Genomic DNA, 20948 nt, shown 5'->3' with positions numbered 1-20948 from the left:
GCTGGATACCGTGCTGGCCGATCATGTGTAGACCATATCACAACGCTCCGTATTATATTGGAGCAGATCTACGAATTCCAGGACTGTCTTCTGCTGGTGTTCGTTGACTTCGAAAAGGCGTTCGACCGACTCAAGCACGAAAACATCTGGGGCGCACTTAGGCGTAGAGGAGTTCCAGATAAGCTAGTCCATCTCATCGAGGCTCAGTACGAGGCGTTCTCGTGCAAGGTTTTGCACGACGGCGTCTTGTCCGACCCCATAAGGGTTACTGCTGGCGTGAGATAGGGCTGAATTTTATCACCGCTTCTGTTTCTCATCGTTATGGATGAGATATTAGTTGGAGCAATTGACAGTAGACCAAATCGAGGATTGCCTTGGAATCCTCTAACGGTGGAGCAACTCAATGACCTCGACCTAGCCGACGACATTGTCTTGCTCGCACAACGCCGAAACGACATGCAGAGCAAGTTAGATGACCTCTCCGAGAGCTCCCAAGCAGCAGGTCTCACAGTCAATGTAGCGAAAACTAAGTCTATGGTAGTGAACACTGACAATGCCACCAACTTCACAGTAGCGGGACAACAAGTTGAGCAGGTAGCCGCCTTTCAATATCTTGGTAGCCAAACAACGCCCGATGGTGGTACCAAGACTGATATAGCCACACGGATTAGGAAGGCCAGGGGTGCCTTTGCAGGTCTGCGAAACATTTGGCGCTCAAACCAGATCACTCTACGTACGAAAACCCGAATCTTTAATTCAAACGTTAAATTCGTACTGCTGTATACCTGCGAAACGTGGTGCGTCTCAGCGGAGACAACGCAAAAACTGCAGGTATTCATTAACCGGTGCCTGCGATACATTATTCGTGCCTGGTGGCCTGATAATTGGATATCCAATGAGGAACTCCATCGTCGGTGTCATCAACGGCCGATAGCCACAGAAATTCGTGAACGTAGGTGGCAGTGGATCGGACACACCTTGAGGAAAGGAGCGAACGAGCTTTGCAGAGCAGCACTCGACTGGAATCCACAAGGACAGCGTAGAAGGGGCAGACCCAGAGGCTCATGGCGACGGAGCTTAGCCAACGACATCCGGGCTGTAGACAAGAACCTGTCCTGGCGACAGGTAAAAGCCATGGTGGGTAACCGTCAGCAGTGGAGATCTCTGATTTCATCCCTTTGTTCTGCCGGACCGGCGGACATGGACACATAAGTAAGTAAGTAAGTTGTGGGTTCAAATCTTAGTAGAATCCGGCCATTCGATGGCAAAGTGACTTTAGCATGGGTTTATTCCCAGGCCCCTCACCAGCACCACCCTTCCTTCGTGCTAAATTCTATGTTATCCCGTTATGGCCTATTGACAGTGCAAAAATGAGACCCTTATAGTTCAATGCACTGGTTAGCTGTTCCAGGGATGGCTATAATTGGGGACAGCGCTGTCATGTGGAACGAGGTGGATAAAGTAGAGAAAAAGCATTGAAGGAAGGGTACTCAAATTACACACAAGCACGCATAAAATTCAATAAGCATATCGCTCACTCAATAGCGACTATAGCCAAAATAAATGCAGTGCGGGTTATACAACAAACACCCGGGCGATATCACAATAGATCTAACCATACTGGTCGCAGTGATGAGTCCATACAGGAAAAAAAAGTAAGTAAGTAAATAAGCATAAGAGGGGAGACGTAAAGAGAATCTCTCATTTGCACATTGGACCTTTTGACATGTTGGCCGAGAAGCATAGTTCTATCTCTTGTATTTCGGCGCTATGGGTTGTATGGGTACTGTTGGTTACCATTGTGCTAATTGGTGTGAGTTGATCAGCACAACATCGGTGGAAAGATGTAACTATTCGTGCTAGTATTATTCGATACTATTTTTTTTATTAATTCGATTAATCGAACGATTATGAACGATTAACAGGCATTATTCACATTCATATTACTCCGTTTGAACTATTCGATGCAGCTACTTGTGCTATCAGAATTCGATTGAAAATTAATTGAATTTTTTTTGTTATTCGATTAGTTGAATTGAACGAACGATTAACGGACATCTCTACTCGCGACAACAAAACGACCAAAATTCTTAATCTTAATCTTAATTTTAAAATTTTAAAGTTTTTGAAAAAAATTGTGTTTGCCCTTACTGGAACTCTTCGGCCCATAGCTGTAATTTTGAAAAATGCTCAAATAACATTAGAATAAGACACAAATTGCCAAGTGATTACACAATTTAACATTAAAAGTGAGTCATATAAAACTTGTAAAGCATTACATCACAGCATAATTCATTCGCAGCATATCGACTAAATTATGTCGTTCTGTTACAGTGACTGAAACTTTTATGTAACGGTACTTTTATTGACAAATTAGATTCATTTCCCCCACGTTCAATAGCAGTATTGCACGTGCTCAATCAGCCGTTTCAATCGATTTCGAGTATAAATCTGTACAGAAGCCAGCAAACGCTTTTAGTTGCACCGTTAGATGTGACAGCAAGCTAACTATGTTTCAAACCCTTAAAGTGATTATTTTGTGCCTGATTGTAGCTAAAAAAATGAATATTGCTAATGGAATCATTGTAAAACACGGTAAGATAAAAGTACACCCAAGTAACATTTTTGTTGTATAACAGCTTATCAAGCACTTGTACCACGGAAATCAGCTGTTCAATAGTTTAATAAGCTATTATACAACAAAAATGTTACTTGGGCAATCATGTTTTTACCCAAATCATATTAACTTTAACAAATCACCAGAACCAGAACTGGAAACCAACGCAAAATTATCAACGGAAAGATCAAATCTCGACAACACACAAAACTTTCACGAAGTAGACGCGTTCGGTGATGATTATGTCGATTTCGGAGCGCACACGGGATCTAACGGGGCGTTTTATTGGCACGCTAATTTCCCCGTGGAAGAAAGTGGAATTGACAGCACAAATAGCAAGTATTACCACAGCGACCAGCTTAGGAACTAGGTATGGCGGCAACTGTCGAAGAAAATAAAATTCATTTTTGTTTCGTTTATTAAAACGTGAATTTATTGACCTCCCACTTATTCCAATTGTATGTATGCTCTTGATTGCATTTCTTTTGCTAGAAATTTTATTTCCGTATATTCGCTTGCCAAACCCTTCTTCATAGCTTATAACATAACACGTACTTGTTAAATTGCCAGCACTTAATAAGTTATAAAAGCCGATGTAGTTTTAGCATACATTTTTAGAGTTCTGAATCAGCGTACAATGAGTCTCATTTTTCTGTAATTCACAAAGCGCTAAGAGTAATCCCCATACAACACAACTAAAGCAACTGACCTAGGAAAAATGAAATCCTCAACCAAGTCGAAACAATCAGAATTTGTCTCTTACTGGAAACCGAAATTTGTATATCGTCTTATCTGGAAACACGTTACATCATTCATTCACTATTGCCTATTCACCACAGTAACGGACAGCTCTCTCCACCTGTTGAATGCAGCCAATATTGGCTGGCTACCGAGTGCAGAGTCTTTAGTTTAGTAATTCTTCATAAGATATCATACTTTTGCATTTCGCGTAAGTCCAAAGAATACAAAATCCATTTGCTCAAAATAACAAAGATAGGTACTACATATTGTATATAAATTTATGAAATTTATTAAAGCATTACAATATTAGTTTCAACTTTGGGAAGGCATGAAAAGTTCCTGAACTTTTACATGCTGGCATTTAAAGTGCGGTTTGGCCCTTACGTTACGATAGATAATACTCCCGAGTACACACAAAACGTACACATCCTCAGTTGATGTCCCTACCTGAGAGAAACATTCAAACATTTAGGGAACGATTTCTTTCTAATTTGCATGACTTGCTTCCTGGGATTCCATTAAATAAATGTTAATGTTATGATAATAACAAAGTATTTCCTTTTACTTAGAATGCAACTAGCCTTTTTTCTTAGACTAACATGGGAGCAAAAAAAATTTATAACCACAGATGGTGCTGTAAATAGGCGCGCAAAGAAAAGCAGCAAATATGGCCACTTTTTTTTAAATGATTCATTTTTAACAATTTTGGCCACTGAAACGACTAATTTTCGCGTCATTTTTTCAATGCACGGCAAAGTGTATACTTTCAAAGACATACGTAAGCCAATTTCAATTTTTACAACATGATAGAAAACATTTATGCATATCACCACTTTGTCTGTGTGTGCGTCTGTATTACAAGTATCATCTGCGGCTAGGTATAACAGTTCCGGAGAGAATAGTTGTTACTGCAATTGTGATAAATTGAACTAGGCTGATTCTAACTGCTGTCAAACGTATGCCGAAGAAAAATAGTAGCATCTACTCGGTTGCAATGGAAATGAGTATAACGATGTGAAGATGATGGCTTATGAAATGAGTATATGAACTGCGACGTTGGCGTTATAATTTCTAGTAAAGTGTTTAACTATTTTATCCGTGATACCTAAACTGAATGGTGAGCAGCCAATAAGAGATGTTGCATTAGTTTCAGGTTTTTTTCGGTCACGTATATTTTTCTTTTTTTTTTTTAATTTTTTGGCTTCCTAAGTAGTTTATTTGAGTGTAATTGTGATTTACGCTTATCTCTGCTCTTACAAGTTTAACAAACTTTTGCCATTTTTATTTTTTTTTGTTTTAAATAATATATGCTTATAATTAATATTTATATTTTTATTATAAGGTATATTATTCTTTTGTTTAATTTGTAGTATGTATTACAATATTCGTTATGATATTCTTAAAGGAAATAGTCCGGTGTTCTTCTAGTCACATGTGGTTCACCGCGGCGTGGAGCTGGATCAAATTGCAGGCTGCAGGAATAAAAAAAAATGAACAGTGAATTATCGTTTTTGTTTCGGCTGTTCATTGTTTATATTACGACGCACTCAAAATTAACATTTGGAAAACTGTTCATTTCGAAATGCTAGCTGGTAGGTAATTTACACAAAATACACCGAACCTGTTTGGAACGGGAAGCTACAACTACAACTGTGCCAGCAGATTAAAAATGACTTTTTACTATGAGTGAGTTGTCGGGCATAATTCTAAACACATAGAGTAGAGCGGGGCATAAGTGCGACGTTTGATCAATTTTCATGAGATATAAAGAACCACAACAGTAAAATATATTTTATATTGATGCAATAACTCAATATCTTCACATTCAACTATAAATCATCTAGGGTAATAGTGTTATGCAAAACAAATTCTTAATTTTTCTGATCAAGTGCCGAATACACTGTTACCCCACTAGCGGGGCAAAAGTGCGAATCTTAAATCTATGAAATTGGCACAACAGTAGCTAACAAAACCATAATATCTTCAATTTGCGATAAGTTTCAAAAAGGAATATTCTCAATTTGCACCTTTTTTATATTCCGCTGGTGTACTGCAGCCTCCACCAGATAGAAACTTTACCAAACATTTATTTTTTGTATCACCAGCGGATGACACTATTTTGCTTCGGCCAGCATCTGTAGAGCACACATTATCGTGCAGATGTTCCACTTCTAGTATCTGTAATACAGTGCCTTAACCGGTATATAATTACCTATGCATTTTGGCTTCGTCCATGAATCGCACTTTTGCCCCGTCCGTGAATCGCACTTTTGCCCCGCTAGGCGCTTGACGGGGTTTGAGCAAATTATGCAAAAACGAAAGATATTTTGAAAGTTGTTCTCACCGCATTATCAAAAGAAATATGTGAGTGATGTAAAACGCTACAATTTTTCGACAAGTAATATCCTCCTGTTGATATCGTATGTGCCGTATAAGAAAATATTCCATCAATACTGCTCGAAAATAACATTTACCCATAACTCAGTCAAAGTAGTCACCCATCCATGCAAATGTAGGCAATTTAATCGAGATCTGCATTGATAAATTATTGAATCGCACTTTTACTCCTCCTTACTCTATTATTATTATTAAGCGTTTAGAAGTTTTTCAAAGCCGCAAAACAGAAATAACGAAAAAGAAACGTCGCCCACTGCGTTTAAGATGATTGCCGTGTTTTAAAGCTTATCCATTGGAGAATAAATCGTTGAATTAACAAATTGAATGAATACTTACAATGAAAACTTCAGTGCATCGTCTAATTCCATTAATGCTGCTTGGTTACCGCAACGATAACAGTAGTTTGGTGCAGAGAATATTGTAACAACATTACGATCGTGACACCAATTGTATCCCTCCATTACAAGTTGGTGTGCCCGCGATACCAGTGTCAGACCATTTGAGTGATTGAACAATTCTGATATATCCTGCAAATGATTGATTGAACGAAGGCTTAGCATTCAGCAGATGTAGAAAAAAAACATAACACGCTTACCTGTCCGAAGGTATAACCGGCACCACGGGGCGAAATTCCCCAGCCACCTCGGTCATCCGGATCGGACCACAAAAGATCGCACATCGGTCCCTCATGTGGAACTTCCTGTAATCTGTCCAGTGCTCGGATGTGATCGAGCGTATCGATTGAGGGACTAAGACCTCCATGCAAGCAGAAGATCTGACCATCAACTAATGCTGTCAGCGGGAGATAGTCGAACAGATCCGTGAAATATTTCCAAACATTTGGGTTGCCATACTTTCGTAAACACTCGTCATAGAAGCCATACACTTGCGTAATTTGCCGGGACTCGTGATTACCCCGCAGGATTGTAATTCTCTCACGATATCGAACCTGATGTGGTAGAAAATCGTCTCGTTAGGATTGGTCTATTGTTGTACAGAAGGGAACATACCTTAAGCGCCACTAATAGCGTAACAGTTTCAACTGAATAATACCCACGATCAACGTAGTCCCCCATGAACAAATAGTTGGTATCCGGCGACCGTCCGCCTATCCGGAAAAGCTCCATTAGGTCGTGAAATTGGCCGTGAACATCTCCACAGACTGTCACCGGACATTTAACTTCTTGGACATTTGACTCCTTAGCTAGGATTTCCTTTGCCTGTAAAAAGAAACAAGATCTTTTTTTAATATCTTTACAATGCAATTTTGAGTCATTGATCATTTAGTTAATTCTTAGAAATTAAGAATATAGGGCAACTAATCTATTTTGAACTTCATCTGCCGCTGTACGGAATACGGAAACTTTCATTAAATGTGTACAGCTGCAGATGGGGTCCAAAATAAGTTGGTTTCTTGACGCATTTGTGTTATCCAAAAGAACCAAGCCACATTTCGCACGTTAGAATTGTACTGCGTAAAAACAGTATGCTACGACTGAAAGCTCAAACACGTTAGATAAGGATTTCTGCTATGATTTGGGAATTTAATCCCATCAGTGTGAATTAACCATATATCATTTCCCAGGTTTTTTTTAATAAATGCACCCAGAAATGCGCTGTTGGAAGTCACTAATCCACTAATGCGTTAACCAAAACAATTTGCTAAATAATCGTGGAAATTATACTCGTAAAACTTCCGTTTCCGGTGGAACAGTCAGGACCAAGTCTGTGCAAGACTGAGAGGAGGAGTTGATAATGAACGAAAGAGTCTGTGCGGATGACTCTACCGTCATAATGATTTTGTTGATAATAATGTGGTAATGAGATAGAGTGAAGAGATGGATGTGTTTGTCTTGAACATCCGTCTTCTTGATCGCACACATAGCACGTGGACATATATACACACATGCGCTCACAATTGAATGTTCGCTTCGAGATTGACAATAGTATCTGATATCGATATTATCAAAATATCTTTAGGCCATTACAAATATTTTATAAAGTTTCTGTTTTTCCGGTGTTGGGCCACTGAAGGGGGGGGGGGGGGGTGGGCGAAAAAAACAAAGTGGGTTTTTTAATCGAGCAAAAAATATATGGTTAAAACCCATTTTTTTTTATTTAAAGTTTAAACGTGAAAACTAAATCTGCTAAAGCTTTTAATATATACGTCATTATGTTCCATGCAAAAATCTACGGGAAAAAGACAAAATTCCGTTGTTCGAATTTCCCTTTCTGTTTCGTGCTAGAAGCATTAACTCAACTCGTACACTCATTTTTCGAGTTTTTCAGGGTGTAGAGCCCACGGACAATTGATTTTATAAAAAAAATTCTCATATCTTACAAATTATTTTTTTGCCCCCTAATTTTTCAAGCCAATTTTCAAGGGGGAGGTGACAAAAACTGCTGAGCCTTACTGAGTCGTCTCAGCGCATTGATAGAAAGCATACCTTATCCTTGTTTACATAAAAGATTGTATCTTTAGTTACCTATACTGCCGTGAATATCAGTCCCATTTTCTATCAAGTTTTCTATATAAATGGGACAGTTATGCGATTCACGGCAGTATAATCCGCAGGAGACAAAACTTCGCGCTAAATTTCAATCTTCATCTCACAACATTCAGGCTTCACTCCTTTGCGGCTGTTCCCGCGAAAAGAATTTGATAACTTCAAATTCCTTCCGCTGGATGTAAGAGGTGTTTTGTAAATAACATCTCGATGTCGAATAAAAAATTTCTTCTTTATATCTGAAAATAAGTTAATTTCATATCATTCTAATTTAAAAAATGAATAAATTTTGTATTTCGACACACTTGATGGTACTTGCAAAACCCCTTGCAAGTCCCCCATCCTAGATGAGGGATAGTACTCTTGAAGCTTAGATCAATACTTGTTACAACAGTTTAATCGCTTTACAGTTTGCGAATTCAAAAATAGAGATAGTTAGCGAAATTTACGTTAATTGTAAAATTTACGCTTGCCCAAACGTTGTTAAATTCTTACTTTTATAACCGACATTATTATAAACAATATGCCATTTAAATATGCGTATATATAAACCATTTTACCAACTATTCTCTAAATTACTTATGCTGGTTTTGCCTTGAAAAATATCAGCTCTTAGCGAAATCTTCACGACGTTGTTGCGTTGCGTCGCTTAAATACACTCTTGTCGTATGGCAGCAGGTGCAAGGCGAACATTCAAAAATAAATTTGTTTTTGCGTGCCACAACTACTGTGCGTCTTAGGAAAGGAACGAATTGAAAAACAGGAAACGGTATAGAAACATTTTTAACTAACGCGAGAAATGTGCATCTTTAGCATCAGACCATGAATTGAAAACGCACACACGGCTGCATGTAACCCTCAACGACAACTATTTAATTCAAACACATTAACCCGAAGGAAGAAAAAAGTAAAGGCCAGCGTTCTCTTTTCCATCGTTGTGATCAACAACAGTGACAAACAAAACCCCTCATTGCGGTTATATTTTTATGATTTGTGAATAAAATTTGGATAGAAAAAAATATCATGTTGAAACAAGTCGTCAAAGTTGCCCATTCCAAAAGTTTGATAAATAAGTCATGTTAAAAAAGTCAAAAAATTAATTAGTTATCGCAGATGTAAATATTATTTCTGTATATCATTTTAAAACTGATATCTTAGCCTGTTAAAATATAAAATGAAAACAAAATTATAAACAATGAGGTGCACCATAGGTTACTTTTTTGCGCGAGTTGATGGGCCGCAGCGTATTGCTAATAGGTTCTCGGCCCGACGCGCGAGTTAACCATGCAAAATAAGCCGGCCGAACCTGAGTGGGTCAATTGAACGCCGTTCCTCGGACCAAGAGGACTTAAGTTGCCTGAATTAAGATCGAGATTTATGTCGGTAAATTGTCAGGTCATAGTCATCGTATTCAGTCGTCTCCTTTTTTGTCCGTGTCTGACTTCTGTCCCTTGCTTTCTTGTCCAAACCAATTTTCTTGTAAAACCAGTTATTATAAAAAGAAAAATTAAGATCAAAAATAAACCTTTTTTATAAACTTAATGTAATGGTAATGGTACTAACCAACCATTATTTGATAATTTATATCAAAAAATATTATGCATAAGCGAGATTTACGGTAGCTCGAAAACCTCATGATAAACTTAAATAATTTATTAGGTATACCTGAAAATAAAAATCAGGCACAATGAAACGAATCAATATAGTCCCTAAGTTGATAAGCATTTCCTCCTATCAACGCTAATATGCAGAGATATAGCGCCCTACACGCTTACAATGAGGTGCGCCATAGGCTACTTATACCTTATAAAAATGAAATTTTCATAAACTTTAACAACAAAAATCTTGTCGCCTTTTGTCCCCGCAGTTTCTTACAGTGCGCCTGAAAGCTATAAGTAAAAAAAGCAAAGCCTTGGGTTTATACCGTCTTTAGACATTACCCTTCTTTATCGACCGACTTCGCAGCCGGCTATTAGAGCACAGAAAAATTACGGGGCCAGTGTAACGATCCTACTGGCTCTATCTAGCAAGCACCGCCTAGCCGAGATTCGAACATACGACGACGACTGGCTTGTAGAACCAGCATCGTACCTCGAAGCTAACTGAGCTCTAAGTATGTTGTATCAAAACACGGTTTAAAAGTTTGCTCTAATTTGATGTTTTGTGAAAATTACTAGGTATTTTTAAAATAGTCATATTTTTAGCCATTCTTCAATATTTGAGATACGGGAAAATAGTCTTGTGACTTTAGTATGCGAAGAAAAGATTAGGTATGCTTGAATTGTGCTCCTTCTGCACAAAATGGGTGATTATAAGAGAAAACAGTATTCAGGCGTCATTCGCAAACGAATGGTCGTGGGTTCCAATCTTAGTAGAATCAGCCCATTCGATGTCAAAGTGACTTTAGCATAGGTTTATTCTCAGGCCCCTCATCACCCTTCCTTAATGCTGAATTCTATATTATCCCGATACGCCCTATTAACAGTGTAAAAATGACTCTTATAGTTAAATGCACTGGTTTAGCTGCACCAGGAATGGCTATAATTGGGGACAGCGCTGTCATGTGGAACGAGGTGGGTAAAGTATCTAGGCTCTATCACAATAGATCAACGATACTGGTCGCAGTGAGGAGTCCATACAGGAAAAAAAAATCATTCGGAGGGGGAGCAAACGTTTGAACAGAAAACGAAAGCTCTCATTCGGTGTGAGATGCAGTTTGCTTTATCTCTGTATGCTTAAGATCAGGGCTTGAAAAGGGATCGCAAGTTGAATGTGACTGCCGTGAATGCGAACTTTCCGCATTCAAACTCCGCTTTTTGAACGATCATTTGACTGTCTTTCTTATCCAATCAATCTGCCGCTTGCGCTGCTGCCGTCTTACAATTCATGCGGCATCTCAGCAAAAGCAAACAGTCAATCTCCCGTTTTGCTTTGCGCTTTGAGAATATAAACTGCAAACTGACTGGAAGCATACGGTGACGTATTTTTTCGTTTCTCTTTTTGTCTCCAAATCGGCTGCTCACAGTAATAGTTTGTCACCCGGACGTCGGTCCGACGCAAGCAAAATATTCGTTTGTATTGGACGGAGTCCGACCGACTTCTTCCCTGCACATGTAGTGGTTGTTTTTTTGTAGTATTGAATCATACGATTGTGCGGTTGCTTTTCGTTAGCGTGGTGATTGCCAGTCATTTGACTGTTTTGCAGTCATTCGCTGCTCCAAACGGTAAAGGCAACTTGATATAAACGAAAATGTCAAAAAGCTTTAGAATACGTTCATTCTGTTGCGTGCATTCGGCGTTTGACTGAGCAAACTGCCAGTTGTGTTATGCATAGCGTTCGTATTCCACCTCTAAACGGACGGTGTGAACTTGAATGCGCGTTGGTGTGACTGCGGTAGAAAAAAAGGATCGGTCGAAGCCCTGCTTAAGATGAGCAAAGTCAAGCACGGTTCAAAGTGTTCCAGTTGTTTGTACAGCTAATAAAAAACCGAAAGAAAAATATATTTCCTCTAAAAGAGAGTCAATAATTTCTCAGTTCTTCCTTGAAAAATATTTGTTTTCTCTGGCTGAAGCTTGATAAATATAAATTCCGAGTACTTTTTCAAAATGTCGTACGTAAGTAACAATGAGAGTTTCTCTTCATGTCTCCTCTCTTTCGCTTATCACGGCGATGCAAATGCACTTTTACACATCAGCTTTGCATGAGTTGGTTGCAGGCGTCACTAATTAGGTAAGTGTTAAGCAAGTTGATGAACCCAGCGATCCACAGAGCTCCTCCTCGCAGGTCCTGTTGATGGCAGACAATGGCGAACCTTTGATTCTACGATCCACAAAGCCAGGGAAGACAAGTTGGGTTCGAATCCGATTATAATTGGCTATTATTATAATTTTTTACGATCTGCGGATCCCCCCAACTTGGGTAAAGAGGAACGTTATACAAACTTTAATAAGCAATGTTTCAATGACCCACCCTTACTTAATTTAAATGCCTGACCTCATTCCAAAGGTCGAGACAAAACCATGAAGTTGATCTAAGAAGAAGTGGAGGGCTCACGTATATAAAGGCCCAAACAGAATCCTGCGTCAACGCATCCGTTAGCGCCAATTTGATAGTAAACCCATGGGAAAACTGTCTGAATAACGTTAACGGATGCGTTGACGTATCATTCTGTTTGGCCGTTGTTAACATCGCTTAGATATTCATACTATTTATTTCTTCAACATATAGTTGCACAGTTTATTCGCTAACTTAAGGCCTTAATTCTATGTTTATAGGTACATTTACTAATATTGAAGTCGAACACACTTGACGTTTCATCAAAAGCACGGCAGCACATAGTCCACGGTTCATTGTACGATGGGAACGATGCCATAGCATTGTATGGTTACGCAGTTGTCTATAAGGAACATTAATATTTTTTGAAACGATGGTTCTACAATTGATGAAGGGACGGTAGGGGAAAGAAATGAAAATTTTTTTGGTGAAGGAGAGGAAGAGCGGAAAGGAAGGGGGGGGGGGGTATTGGTAGCTATGCTTGACAAGTAGTCATTTTGACTCCTACCTTTTATCCAATGCTGGCAGGTGCGTGAGTCGAACCAAGCTGTATACAGCTATTTTCATTTCTTTCCCCTACCGTCCCTTCATCAATTGTAGAACCATCGTTTCAAAAAATATTAATATATATGCATGACCGCATTTCAAGGTCAAGACTAAAAACTTGAGATTAGTCTATATGAGGAACATGTATGCAAATCATACTAAGAAGTGGGCTGCAGTCAATATCCCCGTTGATTAGTCCGAAAATAAACATTCGCTGAAGTAGTTTTCTTCTGGCTGCTAACGTACCGATGTCAATTAGCCTGCAACGTTTTACATATGGAGGAAGATTCATTGTATCGTTCCACGGTAGTACACGTAACGCATATCTTATAAAATTCTTTTGGATGGACTCAATTCTATTCGCATATACCGCGTAATAGGGTGCCCAAACAACGACCCCATTCTCAAGCAATCTCCGAACGAGTGTACAGTATAGCGATTTCAGCGCATAGATGTCTTGAAAGTCGTTAGTGTTTCTTTTTAAAAAACCGAGCGTTGCATATGCCTTAGGCCCCGTACAGAGCAAACGGGACACGACATTGCTCTCATGTTGCTAAATCCACAGTCCTGGGCGAAAAAGGGCTGCGCGCAAGAAATGTCGCGTCGCGTCGCATGTCGCTTGCACTCTGGCGGTACCCTTAGCAATAATCGTGGATACATGCGCCGTGAATCTAACTTTCGTGTCAATGTAAATGCCCAAGTCCTTAACAGTATGGACATGAAGCAAGACCCTGTGTCCTATGCTATACTCGTGATGTAGCGGCTCGCGTAAACGGCTAAATATGACCCAGCATTTTGAAACATTGACACCAGCGTAAAAGTGAACAAATGTCTTCCTGGAGAGCACAGCAGTCAAGCGAGGTTTTGATTTCACGACATACCTTCAAATCGTCTGCGAACACAAGCTTAAACGATCGTAGTCTACTGCACAAATCGTTAACGGAGAGAATAAAAATTAAGGGCCGAAGATGGCTTCCCTGAGGAACACCCGATGGTATCACAAAACTGGCCGAACCAACACCGTTAATGCTGACAAAGGCTGAGCGATCGGTTAAATAGGACAGTGCGTGTGCGTGTGGAACCATGTCGAAGACCTTGCTGAAGTCAATATAAATCGCATCAACTTGCCGTCTGTCTTCGATGCTGGAGATTAACGAGTTCACAAATGCCATCAAATTAGTCGTCGTGAAGCGTTTCTTTACAGTCATGTTGATGCTCAGATATTACTGACCGAACCGCACAATATACCACATCATATGCCACTTTTTCGAGAACTTTGGAAAGACAGCTTAAGATACAAATTCCACGGTAGTTTTCGATATTATGGATGTTACCAGCTTTATGTATTGGAGTGATGGAGGTGACTTTCCACACTTTGGGAAATACTCCACTAACTAGTGACAGGTTGAAAATAATTGAAACAGACGAGGCGAGGGACGTGGCGAATTGCTTAATGAACGAAGGTGGCAATCTGTCTGGACCCAAACCTTTAGTGGAGTCAACATTCATGATTTAAACAGGGACGGGACGCCCGCAGAAATCGAGCGTTTGTCGGCTCTTTTTTGGTTTATTATTCGTTTTCCTAAGTTTACTGACCTCTAACTACAACGCTTTGACCCTGGCAACGATTTACAGATTACAGTTTACTGTCGCGAACCTAAACGTACCAGGATAAAAATGGAGGAATCTTGACCGGTGAACGCAAGGTAACCGAAGGGGCGCAGCACTACAATAAGTAACTGAATAATACAGTATGTGGCACAGAATCAGCGGAACGATTGGTTTGACGATGAATATAGGAGGGTGATGGATGAGAAGAACGCTGCGCGGGCGGCCAGGATGCCCAGTGCCACACGTCAGAACGTGGACACACAAACAGAAGATGCAGCGAAACCAAATCTTCCGGGAAAAGCGCTATCTGGAAGAGCAGGAATATACAGAGTTGGAGCGGCTGCAACGTTCTCAAAAAACGCGAAAGTTCTACCAGAAATTGAATGGATCCCGCAAAACCCGTTAGAATTTGGGATACGGAACAGCTACCGGAGCTATTTACCCGATCCAGGGATGGTTCAATGAACGTTCATTTAGTCACTGATGAGTTACTAGCATTGTAGCACTGTAACTACAAAAGATATAGCAAAACTTTGTTAAGCAAAATTGTACATAAGAACTAGTTCTACAGATGTCCCATATATAACTTTGTCATATTTGGCTCGGCTGAGACGGTACTGTCAAACGAATCAAAATTGACTCAAAGCGATCGAACCATTCTATTCATTCATTCCGAACTACATAAACGGCGACAAGTTGGACTGTGAGAATTATTGAACGTTCACCGTTCTCAATGTCGCCAACAAAATGCTGTCCTAAATCAATTTCCGCCGATCACCAATTGCGAACAGATTAGTAGAAACTCTTCAAGCCGCCTTCGTTGAAGGTCGGTCTTCAATGGAACAAATATTTACTGCAGTAGATTTTCCAGAAGGGCCGTGAATACAGAGTTCCCACGCACCATTTATTCGTTGACTTTAAAGCCGCACATGATACTATCGACCGGAAAGAGCAATGGAAAATCATGGACGAGAACTATACAAATCTGAAACCGTTAAAAACCAGTTCTCTACGAATACGAAACGTGAACAACCTCGGCATCGGCACGACATTCAATTGTACACCATTTCTATGTCGACATTGATTATCGATTGATCGGTGAACATTATCTTCACTAATCGGTTATTTCAATCACTCATCTGGCAGTATTCATTCGAATATTTTTGTGCTATTCGATTAGTTGAATGAATCGGACAACCAACCAGTGTAGCGCTGTTTTATGATATGCTTGATTTCAGGCAAAATATAAAACTTCGGAGACATTCTGAAATGTAACTCGACGACCTAAACTAGCACTGTGTTCTTGGGAAAGACTAGAAAGGAACAGAGCTAAACGAAAACAAGACAGAATCAATGTCGAACTCGATAATACATACTGTCACTGAAGATAATATGTACGCAACAATAAATGAAGGAAGCCAACATCGCATAATTGTTACATAACTGATCGCGGAAAACCAGAAAGTCAATAAATAAATTAGCAAAAAACGGCAAAACGGTATAATTCTTAAAGGTGCAAGTTAAAAATAGAAACATTGCCGGTTGTCTGCAATCTTTTTCGCATTTTGGCAGTTTACCCAACGCCGGGAACACCCCTCTGACGTAATATTTTCCACTCTTGATTCCTAATGTGAGAGAATAAAAATAACTATTGCGCTTTCAAAAAAGAAAAAACTATACTGCCCTGTTTGCGCGCAGATTCTGAATCTACAATACGGTCAATGACCGTTTCTTTTTTGATGCACCTCTCACAAGCAGGGTTTTAATTCAAGACTTTTTTACAAATGTTTTTCCAAAATATACCGATGTGTACGTGTTGTGAAAATGCTAGCTACGAACAGCGATGATTGAATGTTTTCTTACTTGTTTTCTTACTTTGTATCAACATGATAAGTGACAATAAACGCTAGATAAGAAGTAACGGCGATGACGCTAGTAAAGTTCACGATGATATCATCTTAATTTATCAGCAATTTTTAAACGTATCATACGTCGATTTGTCGTTACTACAGTTGCTATAAAATAGTACTGATAATAACTGTCTCTGTTCGAAATCCTTTATCACAGCACACATATGAAAGTTATTGAATGTGTTGCAAGTGTAAACTTAGTATTATAGCAAATGCATTCATGCAAACCTAAGGGTTAAGAGCAGCGACCTTGGAGAGCCGATGTGACATAGATAGAGCTACCGTACGAAATAAAACACTTTTAATCTATAATTAGAAAATGATACATTTGTTATCTGAGTTTCATTAGGCTGGCAGCCAAAATAGACTGAAACCTGAGATAAAATCGTTCGACTTCATCTAAATCTAGAAAACTCATGAACTTAATAGAAAACAAATGTCTAATTTACCATTGTTCGACCCATAGGACTCAAGTTCGTTGCAAGAGACCTAAAAAATTGTGAAAAGGTAAAATATTTATATTCGATGTATTTTTTACATTGACTTTCTTTTATAACAAGCAGGAAAAAGTCGAAAAATTTCGAAACCTCGCTTCTTGATGAAAATATATCGAAAAACAAATGAAACTATTCGACCGATTTTTCGAACATCGCAGTTCATTATTAAAAACATTGTGACAATTTTGTATCGTTTATTGATGTATCCAGCACTAAATTGGACTTCCGAAAAAACGGCAAACGATTTTTCAACAGAGAACAGACATCCATTCAGGAACAAATTTTTCGAGAATTCTTGGATAAAATTTCAAATTAAAATCACCTAATATGCTGACAACCTTTGGCTCCTCTGGCGCTAGTATATATGGACTATATGCGTTATGCTAACGCCAGAAGCTAGCTGTTGTGACTTGTGAGTTTAGTGTAGAATATTATGCGCCTTTAGCGACACCATCACTATAGTTTCCCAACTAATTTGACATAAGTTTTATCCAAGTGAGAACCTTTCGCTTGGATGTCTGTTCTCTGTGATCTTTCTTCCGTACTGTACGTTAAATCTAGTGTGGGAAGTAGTGCGCTGTGTAGCACGTCTGCTAATATAGCGCACTACTTCTGACACTAAGTTTAATGTACGGTACGGAAGAAAAATCGTTGGCCGTTTTTTCGGAAGTCTAATTTAGTGCTGGCGGTACAATATTATAAAGTCTGTTTAGACCAATGTGATATATATAGGTGTGGCAATGTTGGCTAAGTTATGTTAGTGCAATGAAGAAATTTCATCATGGAAAATCGTAAACAGACCAATCACGACGTCAAACTCCAATAACAAGCCCCATTGTCCGACGCAGTTTTTTTTTTGTAGTTTAACGACGTTTCCTGATTTTTCGCTACTAATTCCATCAAATGTCTTCTTCTTCCACACCTTCTTAAACCTCACTGTGTTTAACGACAGGAGTGGACAGTTTGTTTACGCGTTTACTCTTACTTATCAAAGAATTTGTAAATCTACTTGGCTCATGTCGATTAGCACGAATTGAACAAATCGAGGTGCTTTCAAAGCCTTCATCGAAAATCTATCCCGGTAATAACTGTATTCATTTTGAAAAGCAGTTTTATAAGATACGAGAACAGTTCTGTCAAACTTTGAATAGCGTTCATTAATTCGCTAGGTTTTCTTTTGCATAACGTATTTGTTTATGTTTGTGCTTAAAGTATAGTACCGTGCAAGCACCATATTCAAAACACTGCCTAATTCCGAATAGTTGCAAATTTTTCATAAATATTGACAAAATTCTAGCTATTTGAACAATTTAATGACTACATCTGATGATTTCATATTATTGCAAATTGCATCAAAAACGGGAAATGCAAGAAACTTGCAGAGAGCATGCAAGTAAAATCCTTGAAGGGAGCCGTCAATTATTCATGTCAATTTATTGCGATTGACACTCGCAACAAGTTGACATAAATATTTGACAGGTCGCTGCTGGAATTCTACTTGCAAACTGTTTACAAGATTCTTGCATTTCGCGTTTTTGATGCAATTTGCAATATTAAAAGGGTTTGAACAGCTAGAGTTCTGTCAATATTTAAGAAAAATTGGCAACTGTTCAGAATTAGACACTGTTTTAAATATGGTGCTTGCATGGTATATAGTTTGTTTGCATATTTGTGCTTTGATTTTACTGTATTGAATTGTTTAATTTTTTTGATGACGTATCATTATGCAAAAAAAAAAAAAACGATGTATTTTAAACGCAATTAGGAATTCATTGTGAACCTAATTAGTTTTTAAATTTTAATTTAAGTAGATCGTATTGCTTTAACTTTTTTTTATAGAAACTTGGTATAACTCATAGCTAAACAGTGAATAGAAAACTAATTGTTTATGCCACGAATACTTTTTTGAATACTAAAAGCCCAACACCCCAATACAGCCGAAAGTTATCATTTGCTGTCAATAGAAAAGTTGCGAGTCAATTTAATTACTTGCCACCTTAAATGATGACTACGAATACTATTATTAGTTGAAAACTTATACTGCAAAGTAATTCAAACAATACAGCCTCAAAAATCTGCAATATCATATTGACCAGTGTCCTCATAAAAAAGAAAGAGACAGAGAACGTCCCGGCTCACGAGCTCCAATATCGATTGCGAGCAAAAATTACATTCTATCACAAAACAAAAGTTTGAACTTTTTCAAAAGGCAATGAATGAATCATCTCTGTTGCCATCATAGGTAATGGCTGAACTTATCTGAGCTGAATATCTTATCATTGGACACTAACAAGTAGTATAAATCCCACCACCTGCATAAGTTTATACCTAGATATTGATGGGAATATCTAAGAGGTAATGAAGAGAACGCGAGAAAAGCACTAGACGTTAGTCCGCTTAGTACTGTAGCAGATTACTAAAATTTAAAACCCCTTCACCGTCAATCAACTATGTATGTGTGCTATGCACCGGAATTTGTCGCCGATTTTCGAAAAATAAAATAAAAATTAATCACTCGCATAAAGCAGTACCCTTTGCCGTAAGAAATTTATTTCCTGCCGACACGTACCTTATCACACAGGGTTTTCACTTGCGTTTCGGTCAGTTGTTTGCACTCGTTCAATTGTTCGATCCATTGGTCCAAGTCTTTCAGTGTCGCCTTGTCCTCCATCCTTCTTTTTAGTTTGCAATTTGACTGGCGGACGTAGTTATCGGCTATATCCCGATGTTATTCCAGCTCTTTAACTAGACAATGCACGGTCTTTTGCACTGCACAACGCGATCAACCCGTTTCGGTGCAATTTCTTACAAATCCTGCACTCGAAAAAATCGAACAAACCTTCGACCGAACGGCAACTTCCGAGTCGTGACTTCCAATCTCAAGCACACTTCTAACAAAATGGCCGCAGCGTTGATGGAAAATCAGCGATATGTGATTTTTTGATAGACTGAGCGAATGTCGACACTACTTGACAAACTGTCAAATATACCGCTCCCTAATATCGACAGTTTTCTTTTTCTTATTACACTTGTTTATGCTCTCTATTTTTTCAATTTTATTTATCTGATTAAGGAAATTTTGAAAGATTTTCTTTGTAACTTTTCCGATCAACTTTTCGGTTTCGCACAACTGTTTTGGAACAAAGAACCACAAACTATTTTTCTATTTGGATTAAAAGATATAATCACTCCACATGCAACCATGTATAAATTCACAAATAAAAACCGAGCATGACAAAGTGTTATTAAATATTCACTTTAATTTTCGGTTCCGAAGTTTCGATACGTTGAGTTACCTCAAAAAAATTGCATGGAAAATATACTTTTTCGTATAGGCAAACGCAAAAGCAACCAAACCGGTACAAAAACTTGCCGAAGAATGGTCACTGGCTGTATAGTTCAATGTAATATAAACAGGTGAGAAAATACTTTTCGTATTAGCACCAGGGATGCCAGGTTATTTTTTCGAAAGTTATCGCACATCAAAAGCTGAGAGAAATTCGCGGATACTGTCCCAACCCAAGTAACCGCAAGCATTAATGCATAACCCCATATTGGCTGTAGCGCGGCATTGCTAATACCAGACAGCGGCATATCAGCATTTCGCATGGTTATAACACTTATATAAACATCGCTAATGCGTTTAAGCATTGCCGCAAACAAGCATTATTAAAAGTACTATTTGCGTATATAATGTTACAATATGTGGCTTACACAAGGGGTCAGACACTCAGCACATTGTACCGCGGCACTTCAGAGATATCAAGCGGCACACCTCTAAAGCCTTATAAAAATAACATTTATAGAGCTTTACACACCTCCGGTTCAATTTTACATATGAAATGGGAGCACTGCCGGTTGTCAAAATCATCTAGCACGGTTGCCAGATCTATCAGATTTTAACGAATTTAACAAATCTTGCAGTTCGGCACTTTCGGTACAGCTTCGGCACAGTTCGGCTCGTTTCAAGACGCCTAACATAAAAACGGCTGTGCCGAGTGACCGACCCCTTGTCAGTAGCACACTTTTCATCACAGTTTTGAAGGTTGCACCACGTTGCACTTTATA

The 20948-nt window shown here is 38.8% G+C and overlaps 1 protein-coding gene across 1 annotated transcript; it reads right to left on the bottom strand.

The window, feature by feature from the left end:
• Nucleotides 1–3866: 3866 nt before the first annotated feature.
• On the bottom strand, nt 3867–20201 carry LOC128739262 (serine/threonine-protein phosphatase PP2A). Its single transcript, XM_053834740.1, has 5 exons — nt 19450–20201; nt 6766–6975; nt 6351–6704; nt 6092–6282; nt 3867–4830 (listed from the first exon to the last, which is right to left on the bottom strand). The coding sequence occupies exons 1-5, from the start codon at nt 19549–19551 to the stop codon at nt 4758–4760; spliced, it is 930 nt and encodes a 309-aa protein (XP_053690715.1). The 5' UTR covers nt 19552–20201; the 3' UTR covers nt 3867–4757.
• Between the last annotated feature and the right edge of the window lie 747 nt (nt 20202–20948).

The sequence above is a fragment of the Sabethes cyaneus genome, chromosome 3 (genome assembly GCF_943734655.1).
Source record: "Sabethes cyaneus chromosome 3, idSabCyanKW18_F2, whole genome shotgun sequence".
In the NCBI taxonomy this organism is placed as follows: domain Eukaryota; kingdom Metazoa; phylum Arthropoda; class Insecta; order Diptera; family Culicidae; genus Sabethes; species Sabethes cyaneus.
Note: the sequence above shows the minus strand (reverse complement) of the source record. Positions and strands in the feature narration are given on the sequence as shown.